This window comes from Hippoglossus stenolepis, chromosome 11 (assembly GCF_022539355.2).
Source record: "Hippoglossus stenolepis isolate QCI-W04-F060 chromosome 11, HSTE1.2, whole genome shotgun sequence".
Classification (NCBI taxonomy): domain Eukaryota; kingdom Metazoa; phylum Chordata; class Actinopteri; order Pleuronectiformes; family Pleuronectidae; genus Hippoglossus; species Hippoglossus stenolepis.
In genome coordinates, this window is record NC_061493.1 from 21,726,739 (window position 1) to 21,744,580 (window position 17,842).

At 42.8% G+C, this 17,842-nt stretch overlaps 1 protein-coding gene across 1 annotated transcript in view; it reads right to left on the reverse strand.

The window, feature by feature from the left end:
- Positions 1-17,842, reverse strand: part of atp1a2a (ATPase Na+/K+ transporting subunit alpha 2a) — a 32,701-nt gene that overhangs the window by 2,327 nt on the left and 12,532 nt on the right. Inside the window, exons 10-21 of the mRNA XM_035169825.2 lie at positions 16,809-16,918; positions 13,506-13,640; positions 11,915-11,994; positions 10,997-11,106; positions 9,801-9,976; positions 7,198-7,334; positions 6,573-6,723; positions 5,601-5,769; positions 4,786-4,940; positions 2,493-2,616; positions 247-392; positions 13-143 (exon numbers count right to left, since the gene is read on the reverse strand). Of these exons, the coding sequence (XP_035025716.2) occupies positions 13-143; positions 247-392; positions 2,493-2,616; positions 4,786-4,940; positions 5,601-5,769; positions 6,573-6,723; positions 7,198-7,334; positions 9,801-9,976; positions 10,997-11,106; positions 11,915-11,994; positions 13,506-13,640; positions 16,809-16,918 (1,624 nt within the window). The remainder of the gene's footprint in view (positions 1-12; positions 144-246; positions 393-2,492; positions 2,617-4,785; positions 4,941-5,600; positions 5,770-6,572; positions 6,724-7,197; positions 7,335-9,800; positions 9,977-10,996; positions 11,107-11,914; positions 11,995-13,505; positions 13,641-16,808; positions 16,919-17,842) is intronic.

Consider the following 17,842-nt stretch of genomic DNA (forward strand, 5'->3'; position numbering starts at 1 on the left):
TGGATCACTTACTTCATGCCCTGCTGAAAGAGGGAGTTCCTCCTGGTCTTGCAGATGATCAGATCGGCCCACTGGACGACCACGATGCTGACGAAGAAGCTGGTGTGGCAGGTGAATTCAATGATCTTCCTCTGCTCATAAGTCTGCCGGGTCGACACACACACACACACACACATTGTATTTATTCCTGCAGGTGTGTTGGAAATATTCAAAGGTTGCATTGGTTTGTTTGTCCTCGCTCCTTACCCACTGCTGGCCGTAAGTATCCTCCACGTCGTTGACCCCGCGGTCGTCCCACCTAATGCGAATGCCCAATAAGGTTCTTGGGAGGAAGCCGTTCTCAGCCAAAATCACAAAGTAGGTGAAAAAACCTGCCAGAGCCTGGATCATGCCTGTTTCAAGAAATGTGAAGGTACATTAATCCGGGATCAATGACAAACCAAGTCTATTCCATGACCTGAAGATAATGTTGCATTTTATAGGAAAGATTATATAACATAGTAATTGTGTAGGAAGTTACCCCGAAATGGTAAATTCACTGTATTTATTTAGTGCTTTTCCAGCCTAATCAACCACTCAAGGCCCTTCAGAGTCCAATTCATGTTCACCCATTCATACAGTGCTTCTATTTTGGATTTATTTTGTATTAATTTCCAGACAAATTTCCTTGAATTAACTGCTCCATTTATACCCGAGACAACATTCCAGTCGGTTATAATTCCCTCCGCCAAAGAGGTAATTAAAAACCCTCTGTTGGTTTGTGTGTTGGTTTCTTTGGTTGTCTGTCAGCAGGATTATGCAAAAAAACCACTGAACAGATTTCCACGAAACTTGGTAGAAGGATGGGACACGAGCCAAGAAGGCGCCGGTTAAATATTTGGCAGGGATCTGGACAAAGGGACTGATCCAGGAACATTTTTATCACATTCTTAAACATTGGGAAATTGTTTTTTTGGGACATTTTCACAGATATATCCATGAATAATGTATGATGCAAATTATTCGGGCTATGAGTGTTTGCAATTTGTTGTGGCTTGGTAGAATTCAAGTGGCTGTTGGGCCAGGGCAGCGTTAATTCTCTATCTCAGGTTTGTGTGTTGAAAACCAGTTGACCTGAGATGTACTGAACAGGAAGTAAGTTAAACAATCAGTCAAACACTGTCTCTCTAATAACTTGAAGATTAGAAACAAGGAATGTATTAGGAAACTATACAGAACCATAAATTAGTGAGTCTTCATCATTGTATTTGTGTTTATTTGTGGCTAACGGATCAGTTTTTATAAGATTGCAGTGTAAGTCATGTCCAATTGGATAGAACAACAGCATTGGCTTAATACTTCTGTTGTAGCCCAGTTATTGTACTAAAATAAGACAAATAACTCAACTTATGTCCCTGAAAGTAAACAGTATGAGTCGATGGTAGCTTCAGATATTCAGCCTCAGTGCACCTGGTTTTTGTCATTTCATATATTAAAAGAAGAAACAGAGGAATATATCTTCCTCCCTCTGCCCTCGACAATGTTCCTAGTAAATGACTCCAGACAGCTGAAGACAGCAATAATAGCCGATGGTGAGTTTTAATTTCATGTTTCCAAATGAGTTTTGTCTGAGTGGGTGTAACACTTTCCACATGATGGACGTCTTACTTCAGGGCTTAAGTCTTCACATTAACAAAACCTCCACAAGTAGGATTTAAAAGATGCTTATTACTCGGCTCATTCATTATGTTGTTAAATTAAAACCCTGCATTATTCTGAAACCAATACCATAACAAATTTGACTGTGTTTGTTTTCTGCTGATGCCTCCACTTGTCCTCGCCGGTGGTTACGTGTGATGTTGTTGATTTTTAATTCCACCGTCACGTTTATCGCGTGTCACTCTCGATGGGATCGGATCGGAGTTCACTGCAGAGGCGTTAAGACTTCGAGCTGTAATGTCAGAGCGCTGGTTTGTAAAAAAACGTGATTTGATGTGACCTGCAAAAGTTTGGCCCCAGCAGCCTCGGTGTTCTCAACGTGTTCGGCTTTAAATTGCACGTCATCCAATGGAGCCCTGTCGTATATAGTGACCTATTTTAACAGCCTATGAAATTGGGCCAGCCTTTGATTCTTCACTATTCCCAAAACATATAAAACCAGAGATAAAAAGCAAGCATTCAAAGTGAAGCTCCAACCAGTGAAACATGGCCAAGATTAAGAGGAAAATAGTAGCAGGCTCAACTCTCAATTTGTTGTAAATGTCACGACAATTATTTAGAAAATTGTGGGCCTCTCTCCTGACTGGTGCTCACCTCTATATCTGTTCTCCTGAACTGTAGGTACCTAAACATTTACACAGGCGGCGAGAGATGACGGATAAATGTCAATATTTAATGTTTTCATGCCGGTGTGGTTTATTACGGCCGTAACTTCACTACAAGAGGCCGGTCGCAGGGATTCAGGTTTAAGAGCCGTGTGGTGCAGAGAGGTGACGAGACATAAGAGGACAAACCTATCTGTCCGTAGGCCATGCTGATGAGACGCTCATTGACCAGCTTGTCCGTCGCGGGATTCCTCGGCTGGCGTTTCATGATGTCGCTCTCCGCTGTCTCGTAGGCCAATGAGATGGCTGGAACCTGGGAGGGAGGAAACAGGAACGGCTCAGATGCATATGCACAGTCATTACGCAGCCTGTTGGATGAATGTGCAGGAATTTGTCTTTGTGGCATCGGCACAAAGGCACAGTGACAGTGCCAAACACAGGGGTAGACAAGACACGGCTCTATTAATATAATACAGCATTCAATCACCGTTTGGAAGGAGAAAAGACAAGGAGAAAAAGGGCAAGGAGAGAGGAAACAGGGAGGCAGTGACAGTGATGGAGAGAGAGCTAGGGAGAGGAGACACGGGGAGAGAGAGAGAGACTGAGAGTGAATTTTCAAGACGCTCATAAAAAGGCAGGGGAGAAAGGTTCCTGTAATAAAGATCCTATATTGGCTAGTTTTTACCAGGTAAGCAACTGGGCAATATGTGTGACTTCGGGCGGGAAATCTCTGCGACTTAGGAGGGATTTGAGGTGAAGAATCTGGCCCAGCGTGAAACTGAACACATGCTCCGCGGTGGACAAATCCAGTTTGTTTTGGTTTTACACTTCCCTGACCCACAGCAGCTGACAGAGAGAAGAGGATATGATTATGCCCGGCGATGATTCTTCACACCTCCGAAAGCGTGCGTGTGTAATATCCACATTTTAGTCTCGAAGCGTTCTCGAGTGCGGCCACATCTTGCTTTGATAAACATCTTTTTCGCAGCCGTCTTTCTCCACATGGCAGCACTTGCTAAAAATAATCATCGCAGACTCCAAGTGCTGCTTGTTACAGCTAAATCTCTGCAGAGCCCTCGAGCCTGTAGCCTGGAGTTGAACTAAGCTGTTAACAAGCTGTTAACAACCTCACCAGCAGATGTGGGAAATTTGTGTTTTTTTTTTACTTGTGTACTGTACTATCAACACTTTTTAGATACTTCACTGCATATTTCAATATTTTTCATTTTGGGGTCCTCCTCTTCAAAGCAGACATCCAGCTGTTCTCTCCACCAGCAGTTATTAAATACATGCAGACATGTTACTTTGAAGGGAACGGGGGGTTTTATATGCAAAATAGGTGCACAAATTAGGTGCTTTTCAACTTCAATCATCGCATCTTTAAAGACGCCACTTTCCCTGTGATCCCAGACAGTTTAGAAAATATTTGTCAACACGAACAAATTTGTCCTGCTGATCGAGAAACCACAGAAGGTTTTTTTTGTTTTTTTTATCTCACCTGAGAAATATAAGTGGAGCTGCTTTATTAACAATGTGAGCAAGCTGTTCCCATTTATCTTCGACTCGTGGGGACTTTAAATGCTTCTCGGCAGTTGGACGTGAGGCCATAATAAAACACGCGGCCAAAAGCCTTTGCCTTCGGGCTCCTTGGGATGAATGAGAACGGGTTTGGCTAATGTCTGGTGGCTGAAAGCAGGAAGAACTCACGTTAAAGTGATGAACACAAGTGAACAAGTTCTTTTTGAATATGCCACATTCATCGTGTGCTTCCTTTCTTTTGTAATGATGGATTACGCCCCTCAGGCAACCGGCGTGCCAGCAACTCTTTTTTTTTGTTGATGCTGGAAATACAATGGAGGGAGAGAGACTGGCATCTGGAAATGGCAGCGCAGTGAAATGAAAATCTGTGTGTGAGCGTCACACGGTCTTTGTTCCACATAAACAAACGGACGTCGGCGGTTTTCCAAAAGACACATTTCTCCCGCTGACAGAGGAGAACCTTTGGAAATCCAACATTTGGTTCTTTTTACCTTCGTGCTCTCAAATCTGACACCGGTATTAACGCCATTTTCCTTAATGGCAACTGTACTTTGTCTTTAGCTTTGAAACATGCTTGTGATTATCATTCTTCAAGGTTCAGTGTGTAAGGTTCAGGTGAAAGGGATCTATTGGCAGATTGAATACACACTAGAAGTATATATATAAAACTAAAACCTCATCTTTTGTTTTTGTGACTTCCTGTAAAATTCCACGAGAGATTGAAAGTAGCACACAAAACCATTATCCAAAAGGCCAGAGGAATAGTGAGCGATTAGTGTTCAGCAATCAGTGCATTATTCGTTCAAACAATTGGTTTTCCAGTACATTAACTGGTAATTATTCAGAAACGTAGTCAAAAGTATTGATTATAATAATGGTAGAAAACTGCAGACACTGAGGGACTAATTAACGGAGTGAGGCGTCACTCTCCCCCACTGCTCACCATGTCAGTGCCGAGGTCGATGCAGAGGATGGTGACTGTTCCCAGAGGGAGAGGGACACTGAGGATGATGAAGAGGAGGAAGGGTGAGATCTCCGGGATGTTGCTGGTCAGCGTGTAGGCAATGGACTTCTTCAGGTTGTCAAAGATGAGACGACCTACAGCGATAAAAAAAAAAGAGAAGAAGACAAGGAGGAATACTTCAAAGCAGAGCTGGGAGATACATCTATATTGATATATTATTAATAGTCAGACACTACGTGAGTAGATATTGGATGATGTATCGGTTTGATAATTCTGTGGTATAGTTTGAATATTGCCTTTTTCCTCATGTTACAGACTCAATCAAGGTAAAGTGAACTTTCCAGACTTATTAAGATAAAGTAGAAACACTTCACTGTGACTGAACGCCTCCACCAACCAGTGCAGTTTCAGTCTACATACATGTTACTCATATGAATCATATGAGGTCACTGTGACCTTTGACCTTTGACCTTCAACAACCAAAATCCAATCAGTTCATCTTGGAGTCCAACCCAATGTCTGCACCAAATATTAAGACATTTCCCGAAGGTGTTCTGGAGATATCGTGTTCACAAGAGTGGAGGTCTTTTCTCTCATACATACAGAAAAGATTGAGTAAGATCTACTTCCTGTTCTCTTATCTCTTCATTATTGTCTTGACATTAGTTGAAGTCTCAGTTGATAAATGTGTAGTCAAATCCTTTTCATATCATATTTTCAATTTTAAGATTTTTTTTTTATTCTCCTGTGTCTCTGATTCTCTCTCTCTCTTCCACTCATGGCCCCGCACTCACCCTCCTCCACTCCGGTCACAATGGAAGCGAAGTTGTCGTCCAGCAGGATCATGTCGGCCGCCTGCTTGGATACATCAGAGCCGGCGATTCCCATGGCAACGCCGATGTCGGCTTTCTTCAAGGCTGGGGAGTCGTTCACGCCGTCACCCGTCACAGCCACGATCGCCCCCTGCACCCGCCAGGACCAGAGAATAAAAAAAGTGTCAAGAAAAGAACGAGAACTACCATGATTTAAGCTTCTCTCTCTCTCACTTCTCTCTCCGTCCCCCCTGCCCCGCCCCCTTCTGTCTTAATAATGTCTTTAAAGCAGCTCTGGGGAGATTAAATGAAAAATGGAATTGAGTTGTAATCATTCAGTCACATGGAGAGAGAGTCAGGGTGAATTGATGCATGACCTCAATATATTGGGAAGTGTGCGAGTGCGTACACACGTCTGCTTTCGACGGTTCACGCACGAGAGCTCACTTTAAGGCGTATAAGGTTTAATTTGAGGCTGGACTGTATAGTTTGTATCGTATACGTCACTGATACACACTCGTGTTTACCCATATTCTCATATATAGGAATCCACCGAGTGTACACACATAGAAACGTGCACACGTATGCACAAATGCTTGTATTCATCTATTTTTGCCACTTGCACAAACAAAGATGCTCAAATACACTCACTCTCACACACACACACACACACACACACACACACACACACAGAAAACTGCATTCAGCTTTATATGGCAGTGGCACACACACACCTGCACTCACACAAACAGACACACACACAACTTTATTCAGCCACATCTCCACACAAACAGAAACATTCAAGCATTCATCCAGACTTTATCACAAACAAGCACAGCCATTTAAACACACACACGCACTCACCATTCAGTTGTGCACTTTCAAAAAAGGCCCAAACACACACACACATGAACACACACACACACACACACACACACACTCCTGTCCATTGACCTGTCTCTGGCAGCCCTCCACGATGATGAGCTTCTGCTGAGGGGAGGTGCGAGCGAACACTATCTCCGTGTGGTTCCTCAGCAGGTCATCCAGGTACTCGGAGCTCATGTCCTTTAGGTCGGAGCCGTGCACCACACAGGCCTTGGCATCCCTGCGAGGCACACAAATAACCACACAGGAGAAGAATTCAGTGACACCGGGGACAATTATGCAAACGGGGGGCATTGACATTTTCTTGTTTTCTCCTCAAGTCTGTCTTTCTGTTTCTTCCCCTCTCTCTCTCTCTCTCTCTCTCTCTCCCTCCCACTCACACACACACCTTCATGCAAACGAGGCCTTTTTCATGCACTTTGTCTAAAGGAAGAAGTTTGACATTTTAGAAAATATGCTTATTTTTCTCAGTAGGAAGAGAAGTTGAATATCACCGTGGCCAGATTGCTCAGTGTTAATGGTTTTACACGGCGCCGTGTGTCAGATTCGCTCTTTGTAGAAACTGAGACTGGTCTTCATCGTCTTATCTAGCTTTCCCACAATCTCACATTTACAGAGAAGTTATTGTTAGACACTTGCACCCATAGCTTAGTCTGACACGCACACACACACACACACAGACACACACACACACCTGGGGTTAACTTGACTCAGAGGGATGTTCAGTCTCGCCGCGATGTCTTCAACCGTCTCAGTGCCCTCAGAGATGATGCCCACACCTTTGGCGATGGCCTTGGCTGTGATTGGGTGGTCCCCGGTTACCATGATCACCTGAGCGCAGGCAGAAGGTCCCATAAATCACGTGCCATTATCACGTTAACCCTGCTGTATCTCATCTGCGCGTCATGTGTCACAGCGGTCTTGAGGTACAGCGCAGCAGCTATAAATCATCTTCCGAAACGTGTTGTGTGGTTACAGTGAGAGAGAATGGCGCTATTAGGGGTTAGAGGTTCAGCTCCAGAAAAGAAACAGATGGTCTTACAGGGAGAATAATGTTTTTAAAACCGAAAACAAGGACTGCATTTGCCTTTGGTCACTGTAGTCGACAGGCTGAGGGAACTTTTTGATATTTCTGCTCAGTCCAGCTGCAACAACAGCTTAACAATGAGTCACATCCTTGGTTTGAGGCAGAATATTTTCATCTCCACTGCAAGAAAATATACTAGTTTCGATGTTTAGTGATTAGTTTTAGTGACTTGCAAGCTGCTTCGTGTCCTGAAGCAGCTCTCTACAAATAAATTGTCCAATTTATCGCTATAATGCAAACATAAGAAAAGTGACAGAAGCAGACGAAAATAACCTCACTGCTCATTTCACCATCTAAATCTCCCAGCAGTAAAAAATCTGCACATGCTGGTTTGTCCTCTCTTCCCGTGGATAAAGGAATAAACCTTCATTAAACGTTAAAGCAATATATTTGGGTTTTGGGTGGATTTGAGAAACATGTATGTATAACAGTCTAATATACAGACAGGCATAGGAGGCGGCGTCTCAGCCGAATAATTTAAAGCCTTTTATGAAAAAGTAAAGCAATAAAAAAATCATATACCTTTCTGAAAATCCCCACCACCGCCATAATATACAGCAGGACATAAACAGACTGACTGAAGGAGCAATAAAGCTGGAGCACTTTATATTGCACTAAAGCTTTTTGGACTGACGCCAGAGGAAGCAGCTGAAATGTGCGTACTCACGTTAACCCATTAAACTTTCACCCTGCGCTCAGCCACATGGAAAAAGAACTGATAGTGTGTAACAGTATGTTAAACAATATGTTCCTCTGGGTCAGTTAGACGATAAACCAACAGTACAACATCATAAGACTCTCATTTCTTATACTGTTCAGCTGTGATGTGAAGGTTTTACAGCTGGAAAACATTACATCGTCTGCATAGAGTTGAGTTCTCAGTGATTTGGGATCCATCTTTAAATCAACTTGCAGAGAGTTAACAGACAAGTTAACAAACTTATAATATGATGATTTAGACTTTTTGAGAAACAGCATGAAGTCAGATCTGCTGTAAACCTTCACAGTACAAATCCAGCCATATAAATGGAGGAACATCTCTTTCAGTCTGTCCGTCTGTGTTTCAATTGTCTCAACGACCGCTCAGCCGATCGGCTTCAAACTTGACGGGTGTGTTGCTGAGAGCACGAGGAAAGGGCGGCGTCGGATGTGAAGTCTTTTGGATGAGCGGTTATCAAGAGACGCGACAGACAGTGATTCCTCCATTTATTTTAAACTGTAAACGCCGCTCACTGTTACTATGGTCTCTATGTTTTTGAAGTCAGACACAACCGGCGAGCTCCAGTTTGACGGACAGTACACTAGTTTATTCAAATAAACAACATTTCCTTCCCTTCATATCCTCGTCATGTCAGAAAAAAGACAAGGCAGAGTTTATAGTTTTTACAACAACACCTCAGACAAAACAATAAAACTAAATCTCTGAGAAAACTTTGTGTTTGTAACATTTTCTAAGACAGGTCACGTTTTCTGTTAAACATTGCTTCACTACTTTCAGTCCTGTTTTCTGCCTCTGCTTCGTTTCTGTAGTGAAAACAATGTGTCATTCAAAAAAAATAATTAACAAAGGAAGCACAACACCTGCAAGACAACTACAACTTTACCTGGAATTTAATATGCAAAATCCCTTCCCCCATATTTGTATTCATTTTAATTTGATAACCTCATTCAGCTCATTACCCAATTTTGTCTCTGCTGAAAGTTGTTTAACCTGCAGCCCGGCTTATTACTTCTCCGACTAAACAGCTGCTCTGTGTGTATTTGCAGTTCATTAACTTGTGATGGGAATTTCCAAAGAAATTGACTGAATCTACATTTTACTCCCATAAAACTGATTTTGGAATAGATCGAGTTCCTCCTTAAATGCCTGCTTTTTTAATTTCCTATATTTTCCTGTTGAAATGTTGTCGTGAAACAGATAAGTGTGTACACAACCTCAGAGTAGAAATCTAAAGAATCCACACTTGTCTTCTTTTCAAAGCACATTCACTGACTATGTTGTCAGCAGCTTCCTCTGAGCAACTTCGTTTATCCATCGATTAGCATCTATCGGGGCCCCGTGCCGTGGCTGCTTGTCATTTGTGCTCCATTTTGTGATATGAAAGGGGATTTGACATGCAAATCCCTTCACTAAAAACCCTGTTAAATTAAGCCCCAGGAAAAGGCTTTTCAGGAACTACAATGAAGGTTGAATCTGTGGAACCAATTACCTTGATACCAGCGGAGCGGCATTTACCCACAGCGTCAGGCACAGCGGCACGCGGCGGATCAATCATGGAGATGAGACCCAGGAAGCAGAGCTGCTCGGTGGGAAAGTTCGTCTCATCGGAGTCGAAGGTGAAGCCTCGAGGGAACTGAGCCGAAGACAGATTCAAGTGGCAGAAGCCTGCGAGACGAGAGGGATCAGAGAGGGTGATCGTTCACAACTGGCTGAAATGACACCTCACAGCACAGAGCAGCTGCAGTTCAGAAAACTTGTTTAGGATCTTTGATGTCAACTGACAATTTATCTGAACTGTAAAAATTTCTGGCTCAAAACGTCCAATAAACATGGAGGATGCTCTAACTTTAGCTATTTAAAATAAAACACTAACCGAAAAAAGAGGTAAATAAAAAAGGCTCTGAAAGACAACCTTCAGAAAATGCATTGTCCTCCTTATGAATACAAATCATTTTTAATTTTAAATGTAGATCCGGAGGGTTGCATCTCTGAAATACAAATTGAATAAGTCACTTTTATTAATTCATAATCCACCGCCCTTTGAAGTATGTATCTGCTAAGCCAAATAAAATGCTGCAGATGAGAAACCAGGGCTCGGTCTGAAGGTGTCGGAGCTTTTCTTCCTCACAAAACACCCGACCACCATCATCATCATCAACATCATCACCCTCGGCATAAGTGAGATTTAATAATTAACATGATTTCAGAAGTTCCGCTCAGAATATGTCTCCTTTCCACTTGCTACTGTCGACAAAGTGACACCCACTCTAACAAAAATGATGATAGCACATAATTAGTACCTTTGGCATGTGAGAGAGATGCCAGGTAGCTGGTGACATTTACAGAGTCGGTGTACACAACACTTTGGAGGAACTGAAAGTTGAACCTCAGCTCTTCACAACCCCACGTTCCAATGTCTCGAACATTTTGTGAGACATGTGTAATTTCAGCTTTGACTCCATGTGGGTCTTTTGTTGTTCTGGCTAAAAACTGCGCCACTAAAACCTTCTTCCCTGGATTCGCTGTCATAATAAAAACATTCCACACTTTTATGGGAACATTCGGGGGAAACTGCCCTGTTTACCAAGGAGATTATAAAAAGTAAGTGCTGTGTCCAACTGCATCTCCCCCCCCAAACTACATGCTCCCAAACAAGCCCGTAATAGATGGTGCCACCAAACGTACCGAGCACTCTCTCTCCGAGGCCGCCCAGCTCCATGTAGGCGTTCTGGAAAGCTTCACTCCAGTTGTCATCAAGCGCTTGCTCCTGCCCCTGGATCATAATGCTACTGCACCTGTAAATCATTCACAAACAATGCTTCTAATACACAAGATATCTGTGATATTAATACAACACACAAAGGTGGGTTAGCAAAGACCCGCGGCGAAAAATAAAAAAATCATATGCGCTTTAAGAAAATCCTTGTTTGTGCTTTTACATTTTTAATACAATCAACATAATTTGAAATAAAAGCACTGTAAGTTTGAATCTATTCTGCTTTAATTGTCAACGGAATATTTATACGAGCCGAAAGGTTGATTCTACTCTGCAACACTGGCAAACACAGAGTGCATAAAGAACAGGGTGAAGAAAAGGGACGACTCTTCCACAACAAAAGTTAGATCTGATTATTTCACAAAGTCACATTAAAGAAGAGCTTGTGGACGAACCAGCGGAATTTTAGTCTCACCAGAAAACCAACTGGGTCAGACTATATGTCAGAGTGATGCCAAAATCATGAGATTGTCCCATTTTGGTAAAGAAATGATTGAGCTTCCATTCCTGATATTTACAGGAGGAGATATTTCCCCCAAACTCATTTGTTTCTACAGGTCACAAATGTATTTTTTAAGATTTGTCCTTGAGTTTCAGACGGACGATGCTTGTTGGTTGGATCAATCCATTTAAGGCTCCTGTCTTTTCACGAGTTTTACCGACAATACGAAGAAATAAAACTTTCAGAATATCTCCAGCCTTTAAGAAAAGTCGTTTCCTTCTCTACGTCACGGAGCAGACGGAAAAAAGCTAAATGAAAAACGAGTGAAAGTTCTGTCCTGCGTTTCCAGCGAGACGTATAATCGATCCATTATTGATTAACCAACCTGTCCAAGATTCTCTCCGGCGCTCCCTTCATGACCAGAATATGACCGGAGGGATTGTCCTCCACTTCATGGACTGAGAGCTGGGGGGGCGGAGGAGGACAGAAAAGAGCGGTGAGGACATAAAATAGCAGGATGCTTTTTCAAAACATGTTCAGCTTCATTTATGATGCAACGTGTAGTTTATTACCGGTGGTTTTGTCATGCGAGGCTAACATGATTCAGTTTTATTTTGAAAGAGACTCAGGACGTCGCTGTCCCACGTTTGTGAAATAAAAGTCTAATTGAAACTGACTGATGCACACTAAGTATTCATATGTTGTGTGTATCGCCTGTGTTGAAGGGACATTCATTCATACTCTCACATGTATTCCTGTGGTGCTACAACTTGCATTGCACACACACACACACACACACACACACACACACACACACACACACACACACACTCCCCCAGGTAATTTGTATCTGAGTCACAGCATATCTAATCTCAGAGAACCGCAGCAAAATTGCTTTTTTCTTTCCTCCCTCCCCTCAACGCAGACGTTCCTATTTTAAGTCACGGAACAGGTGCACAAAATACACACAGGAAGTCCTTTGTTTTCTCCAACATCTCTGCTCCGTTATTCACACGCCGGTTCAAATCTCCTGAGGGACTGGGAAGTGAAGCGAGAAACACACTCCCCCCCCCTGCCTTAATTGCTGCGGCGCCCTTGAGCAAAGTGTTGCAGCTCCATGTGACGACTTCAATACTAAGTTTTTAATCTTGCTCAGAGTCGTTGTTGACCTCCACAGGATGTTCAGCATGCATGTGAACTGAAGTCCTGCCAGAAGCGCCGGTTCGGATCCATCAATCCAAATCCAACTACTCACCATGTTTCCCTTATATCCTTACGTCTTTTTTAACTAAACCGTGTTTGTACAACACAGCATTTTCTACGTAGCCAAACAGAAACCACTTCCTAATTCCTACAAACAGTAGATTTCCAACGTAATGACGACATGTGAACACTGCATCGTCTCTGTGAGGCCTCAGGTTGTGGTTTGTTGGGCGGCTTCCAAACATGGATGTGTGAAACCGTGTGAAACCGTGTGAATGTAAAGTAGGCGGTTTGTATAAAGGAGCGTGGATGTTCAGGCTGCACTCCCCCGGATGCAAGAAGGTTAAAATAAATATGCATGACTCTCTCAAACCGTGTAAACCGCGCTTCTTTGAAAAATGTCATAATATCGTGTATTTGAAGAGCAAAAAAAATGAATAGATTCTACAAATACAAATTAAAATTACATTTACCAAGAATTTAGTAAGATTCAATTCAATACGATTTAAAGGAGACTGTTATTCTCATATTCAGGTTGATAATTATAATTTCCGTTATAGTTTGAAAAGGATTATATGCTCTAATGTTCAGAAGACACTTTCCCTCCAACTGTCCATTGCTGCAGCTCCAGCCTCCAAAACAAAAGAACTTAAAAACCTTTCTTTGTAAGATCGTATAAAAAAAGACAAGTGAGCATGAATCGAGTTATGAGTCGTCTCTGGATTTGCAGCTCAGGCACAAAGCTGAGATGTGACACTAGTCCCATGCACTACCTGGTACTTGTTGGTGGAGTTGAAGGGGATCTCTGCCACTTTGTGGTTTCTGGCTCTCATGTCACGAACACTCCCGCAGCAAACCTCGATGCACTTCAGCAGAGCCGACTCCGACGCGTCCCCCGCGGTTTCCCTCTGGGGAAACACAGACAGCGCACATTAGCACAGTTATTCACACATGCATATTAAGAAAGGAGTAGCTGTCTCGCTGCCTGGTGTTTATCACACCGCAGTGCAGAGGAGAGGCTTTTCAGATTGTGTGTTGTTTAATTGATGAACGCAGCACCTGAGAGAACTTCCTTTACTTCCACTGTGTGGTTCATCGCTCTGATGCAGGTCGCTCAGAATCACCTGCATCACCAGCACTTATAATAACACCAGAACAATTTCATGTAAAAATGATGGAAGAGCAAAAACTAGTTTTTTTCTGCAGTTTAGAGGATGAAGAAGATTTTGATTCTGGAAAAGTATAACTGATTATTTGGCAATTTATGCAAAGGCACTTTTGGGAAATAGGTGTAAACGGCACTTTAAACGATTACCTGTGGCAATAAACAGCAATGACAGGTTGCTAAGGTTGTAGCTAACGAGTAAAGTGATGCTTCAGGAAATTAAAACTTCATAATTTATTCTGAGTGGTGTTCAGTGATGATGCTTCTTGGGTACGGAGGACCAAAACTGCCAAAATGTCAAATTAATTAATTTAAAAGAAACAATTATATATAAATAAATAAGTAAAATCCTAAATAAATACTTAAATATACAAACAAAAAGTAATAATAGTCTTTTACATTTTACAATATTTTCTGTTGAAACAACTCATGAAGATCTGATTCCTCTCAAGGTGTGTAAATGTCACCGCTCACTGTTTGACACTGAGAAAAGGTCAATGAGTTTGAGCATGTTTACATTACAACCACACGCAGACACCGAGACATTGTACGGTCGGTGTGGAGACAGTGTGCCGATCCAATTTTATTTTATTTATTCTGGGGTTATTTTTTTCACATCTACCGGCTTCAACTTGTGTGACAAAGTTGTTTGTGAGATGCTCGGTGACAGACGGTCCATCAGGACTCGCTCACATCGTCTGTGCATGACAGCTACCTCAGTGAACCGCTGCTGCTCGTGGGCATGTGTGTGTGTGTGTGTGTGTGTGTGTGTGTGTGTGTGTGTGTGTGTGTGTGTGTGTGTGTGTGTGTGTGTGTGTGTGTGTGTCCACGCTGCTGCTGCTGCTGTCTCCTCTCACTGTTTGCCTTGGATAATGGCCGTCGATATTAATAATAATCATTTATTGTTGATGAGCCGTCGAACGAGCAAAACGTTAGAACAAGAAAGAAGTCACGTGGTTTTTATTTACCCTCTGTTTTATTAATATACTGATAATGTAATTATAGTCCACACTGGGTTTTGTTTTTGTTTCCTTTCATATGAACATATTGGTTGAATCTGTAATCGCTCTGGTCCCGGTTGCATCGACGAACAGAGATAATTTAGAAAGTTAGTGATCGGGTGGATTGTGTGAGGACGGTCTGAGATGGAGACAGGTTTCCGAATTAGGGTTTCAGTTCACCCCCGGTGCTGCTCGAAGCACTTAGAGGAGAATTCTCTTCAGATAACCTCCAACTTCACCCTCAATAACAGTTCCATAATTATCATTGCACTTCCTCCTGCTCTTAGAGACAATTTATTAAAATCTACGCTGAACTGGTGCTCGATTTACCAACGGGGGCCAAACTAAGACAAGAGATTTCTCTTTGTTCCTGTTTACTCATTCATGAACAGGCGCGAAAAACAAGGACACACACTCTGCGAGATTTGTCCTTGTTTGTGCCTTTTCATGAATGAATAACTAGATCAAGGAAATTCCATTTCTCTGTGTTTCTGTGGGTGCAGATGGGGACTCGTTCTCGTAATGGCAGTGGAGCCTGGGCCTTGACGGCTGTGTTCGAGTGCCGTCAGAAGACACAACCGTTACTTAATGCAAGGGAGGAAGTCCGGGCACCTCGAGGGTCTGCTCCCCTGGGAGTAAAGAAGCTCTAATCCCTGTTGCTGGGGGCCACACAGAGAATTCCTTCAGGTCAGTGCAGCACCGGTTGGAGGAGAGAGCGGTCGGTGGAACACTGGGATATTATCGACTTACCATCCGGCAGTGTGTGTGTTTGTGTATCAGTGCGAGGGGAGTTATTTCCAGGGGTGCGTTGGATTATCCACAGTGTGTCTGTCTGTGTGAGAGGCAGGTTCGGAGTGTGAGCCAGTGTGTGTGCAATGCACCTGTGTCAAGTGGTATTGGCAAATTATTTATACGGGGTGTTTTTTCCCTGTTGGTGCCATATGGGTTAGAATATTAACAATTACACTGCACATATGTCCAATTTGAAGCATGTGAACTAAGCTCCTGCTTCTTTTAGGTGCATTTCAACTTAAACAATAAGATAACGTTTTTTTTGGTCATTCCAATATCAACAAATCCTAAAAGACATAAATAAATCCTTATGTTTTGACCCATGTCTGTCTTGAATTCTGCAACAACTGCAGAACGGATTTCCATGAAACTTGGTGGAAGGATGGAACAAGGTCCAGGTAGGAACCTTTTGAATTTCGGTGCGGCACAGGGACAGATCTAGTTTTATACATTTTCACTGATAAATCCAGGGAATAACTCCTGGTTCTTGATGAAAAACAATCAGGCACATTTAGGGGAACTGATATCTACGAGTATGTGCAGTTTGGTCCTTACAGCTGAGGTGTGTGCTCTATTGATGCCACTCTAGTGTTTTAATTGTCATTTGTTTGTCTGTTTATCAGCAGGATTCCTCAAAATGTATTAATGAACAGATTCTGTGGAGGGAAGTAGAAGAACCAGGATTTCTGTAACATTCAGTCTTGTCGTGGATGTTCTGAAACAAAAAGATTCAGCCTCGTTCTTTCAGTAGAAGTGTTGGTTATTATCTCACCTGTGATTTATGTTATCATACTGCTGCCTTCCCTCATAGTAAGTAAAGGATTTGAATATTTCTTCTGCCTCTGCTTCTTTTTCTCTCTGAGTGACAGCTCACCTAGCCATGTTGTTAGCTTCACCCTACTGGCAAACCACTGAGGCAAAATCATGTCTTATGAATAATGTGCATGTATTATTTGGTACAAATCCGATAAGGCCTGTTCATGATGTCCTTGGATTAAACTAAACCCATTATACCCCCAATGCATTATCGAGCAGAGATAATTCATGAGACTGGAACGCCGATGCCAAGGTTTAGGAAAGTTACAGTTGTAGTGTCAGCGTGGGGTGGAAGTCAATACCATCTGGAGGGGAAGGTGCTCCTGTGCGGCTTTGAAATCCGCTCTGTTGCACAGGCCGGCCACACGAGACAGAGCCGTCCAAGTAGCAGAGCTCTTGTCAAAGCCCAAACCTGAGAGAATAGCAGAGAGAAGGCTCGGTTAGACAGTTTTTTCATTTTAAAAGTAGGGCTCATACAGTATTTATGCGACTGACTTCCCTCTCGGCTCACAGAGGAGCACTGGATATTGTAGCTAAATAACAGAATAGGGGTCAATTAAGTTGAGCAATCACTTTATTTTTTCAATTTCCCCAAGTCTGGAAAAACATTCATATTTAACCACAATGTCTCAAAAACATAAAACCTGCAGTAAAGACTTCATCCCTCGTCACCTGCAATCAAACTGAAAATGACCTTCTGTCTGCGGCCGGTGCAGATATTCATATCAGCTCAAATTCTCCAGAGCGGTCACTGTCGCTCTTAATGTGCAAACAGGACACGATGAAGTGTCGTGCAACATAAAACACACGGAGGCAAACTGTGGCTTTTTAAAATCCAACGAATCTAAGCAGAACCTGCAACAGCTGCTGAAAAATCCAGTTGTCTGTTCTTCCTGAACAATGAAACCACTGTTTCTCTCCAGCTCCTGCACTGTTCCAACTGTGTGGCCTTTGTCAGCACTGCTGGCTACTCATTGTGTTTCTGAACGCTCGTTACTATGCACACAGGGTTGGGGTTTTTTTTGCTTTCTCCCAAACCCTTTCGGTTATTGCTAAAAAGCTTCTGTGAAATCTGGCTTCATTTGTTGCCGTTTTGTATGAGACTTGAATCCAATTGCTCCGGCAGCAGCGGCCTTGCTCGGGACCTCTGGGGAAAAGACTCGTCGCCGAGGGCTGTGCCACCCACCGCATACCACCGCTCACTTAATCCGGGCTGCAGCTCGAGCAGCAGAGTCAGCTGGCAGCGGGAACACTGTGCAGATGAATTTCGGCAGGTGGTCACACTCCCCCCTCTGTGCTCCCACACACACTCCCCTTTATATCTCTGTCCCTCCAT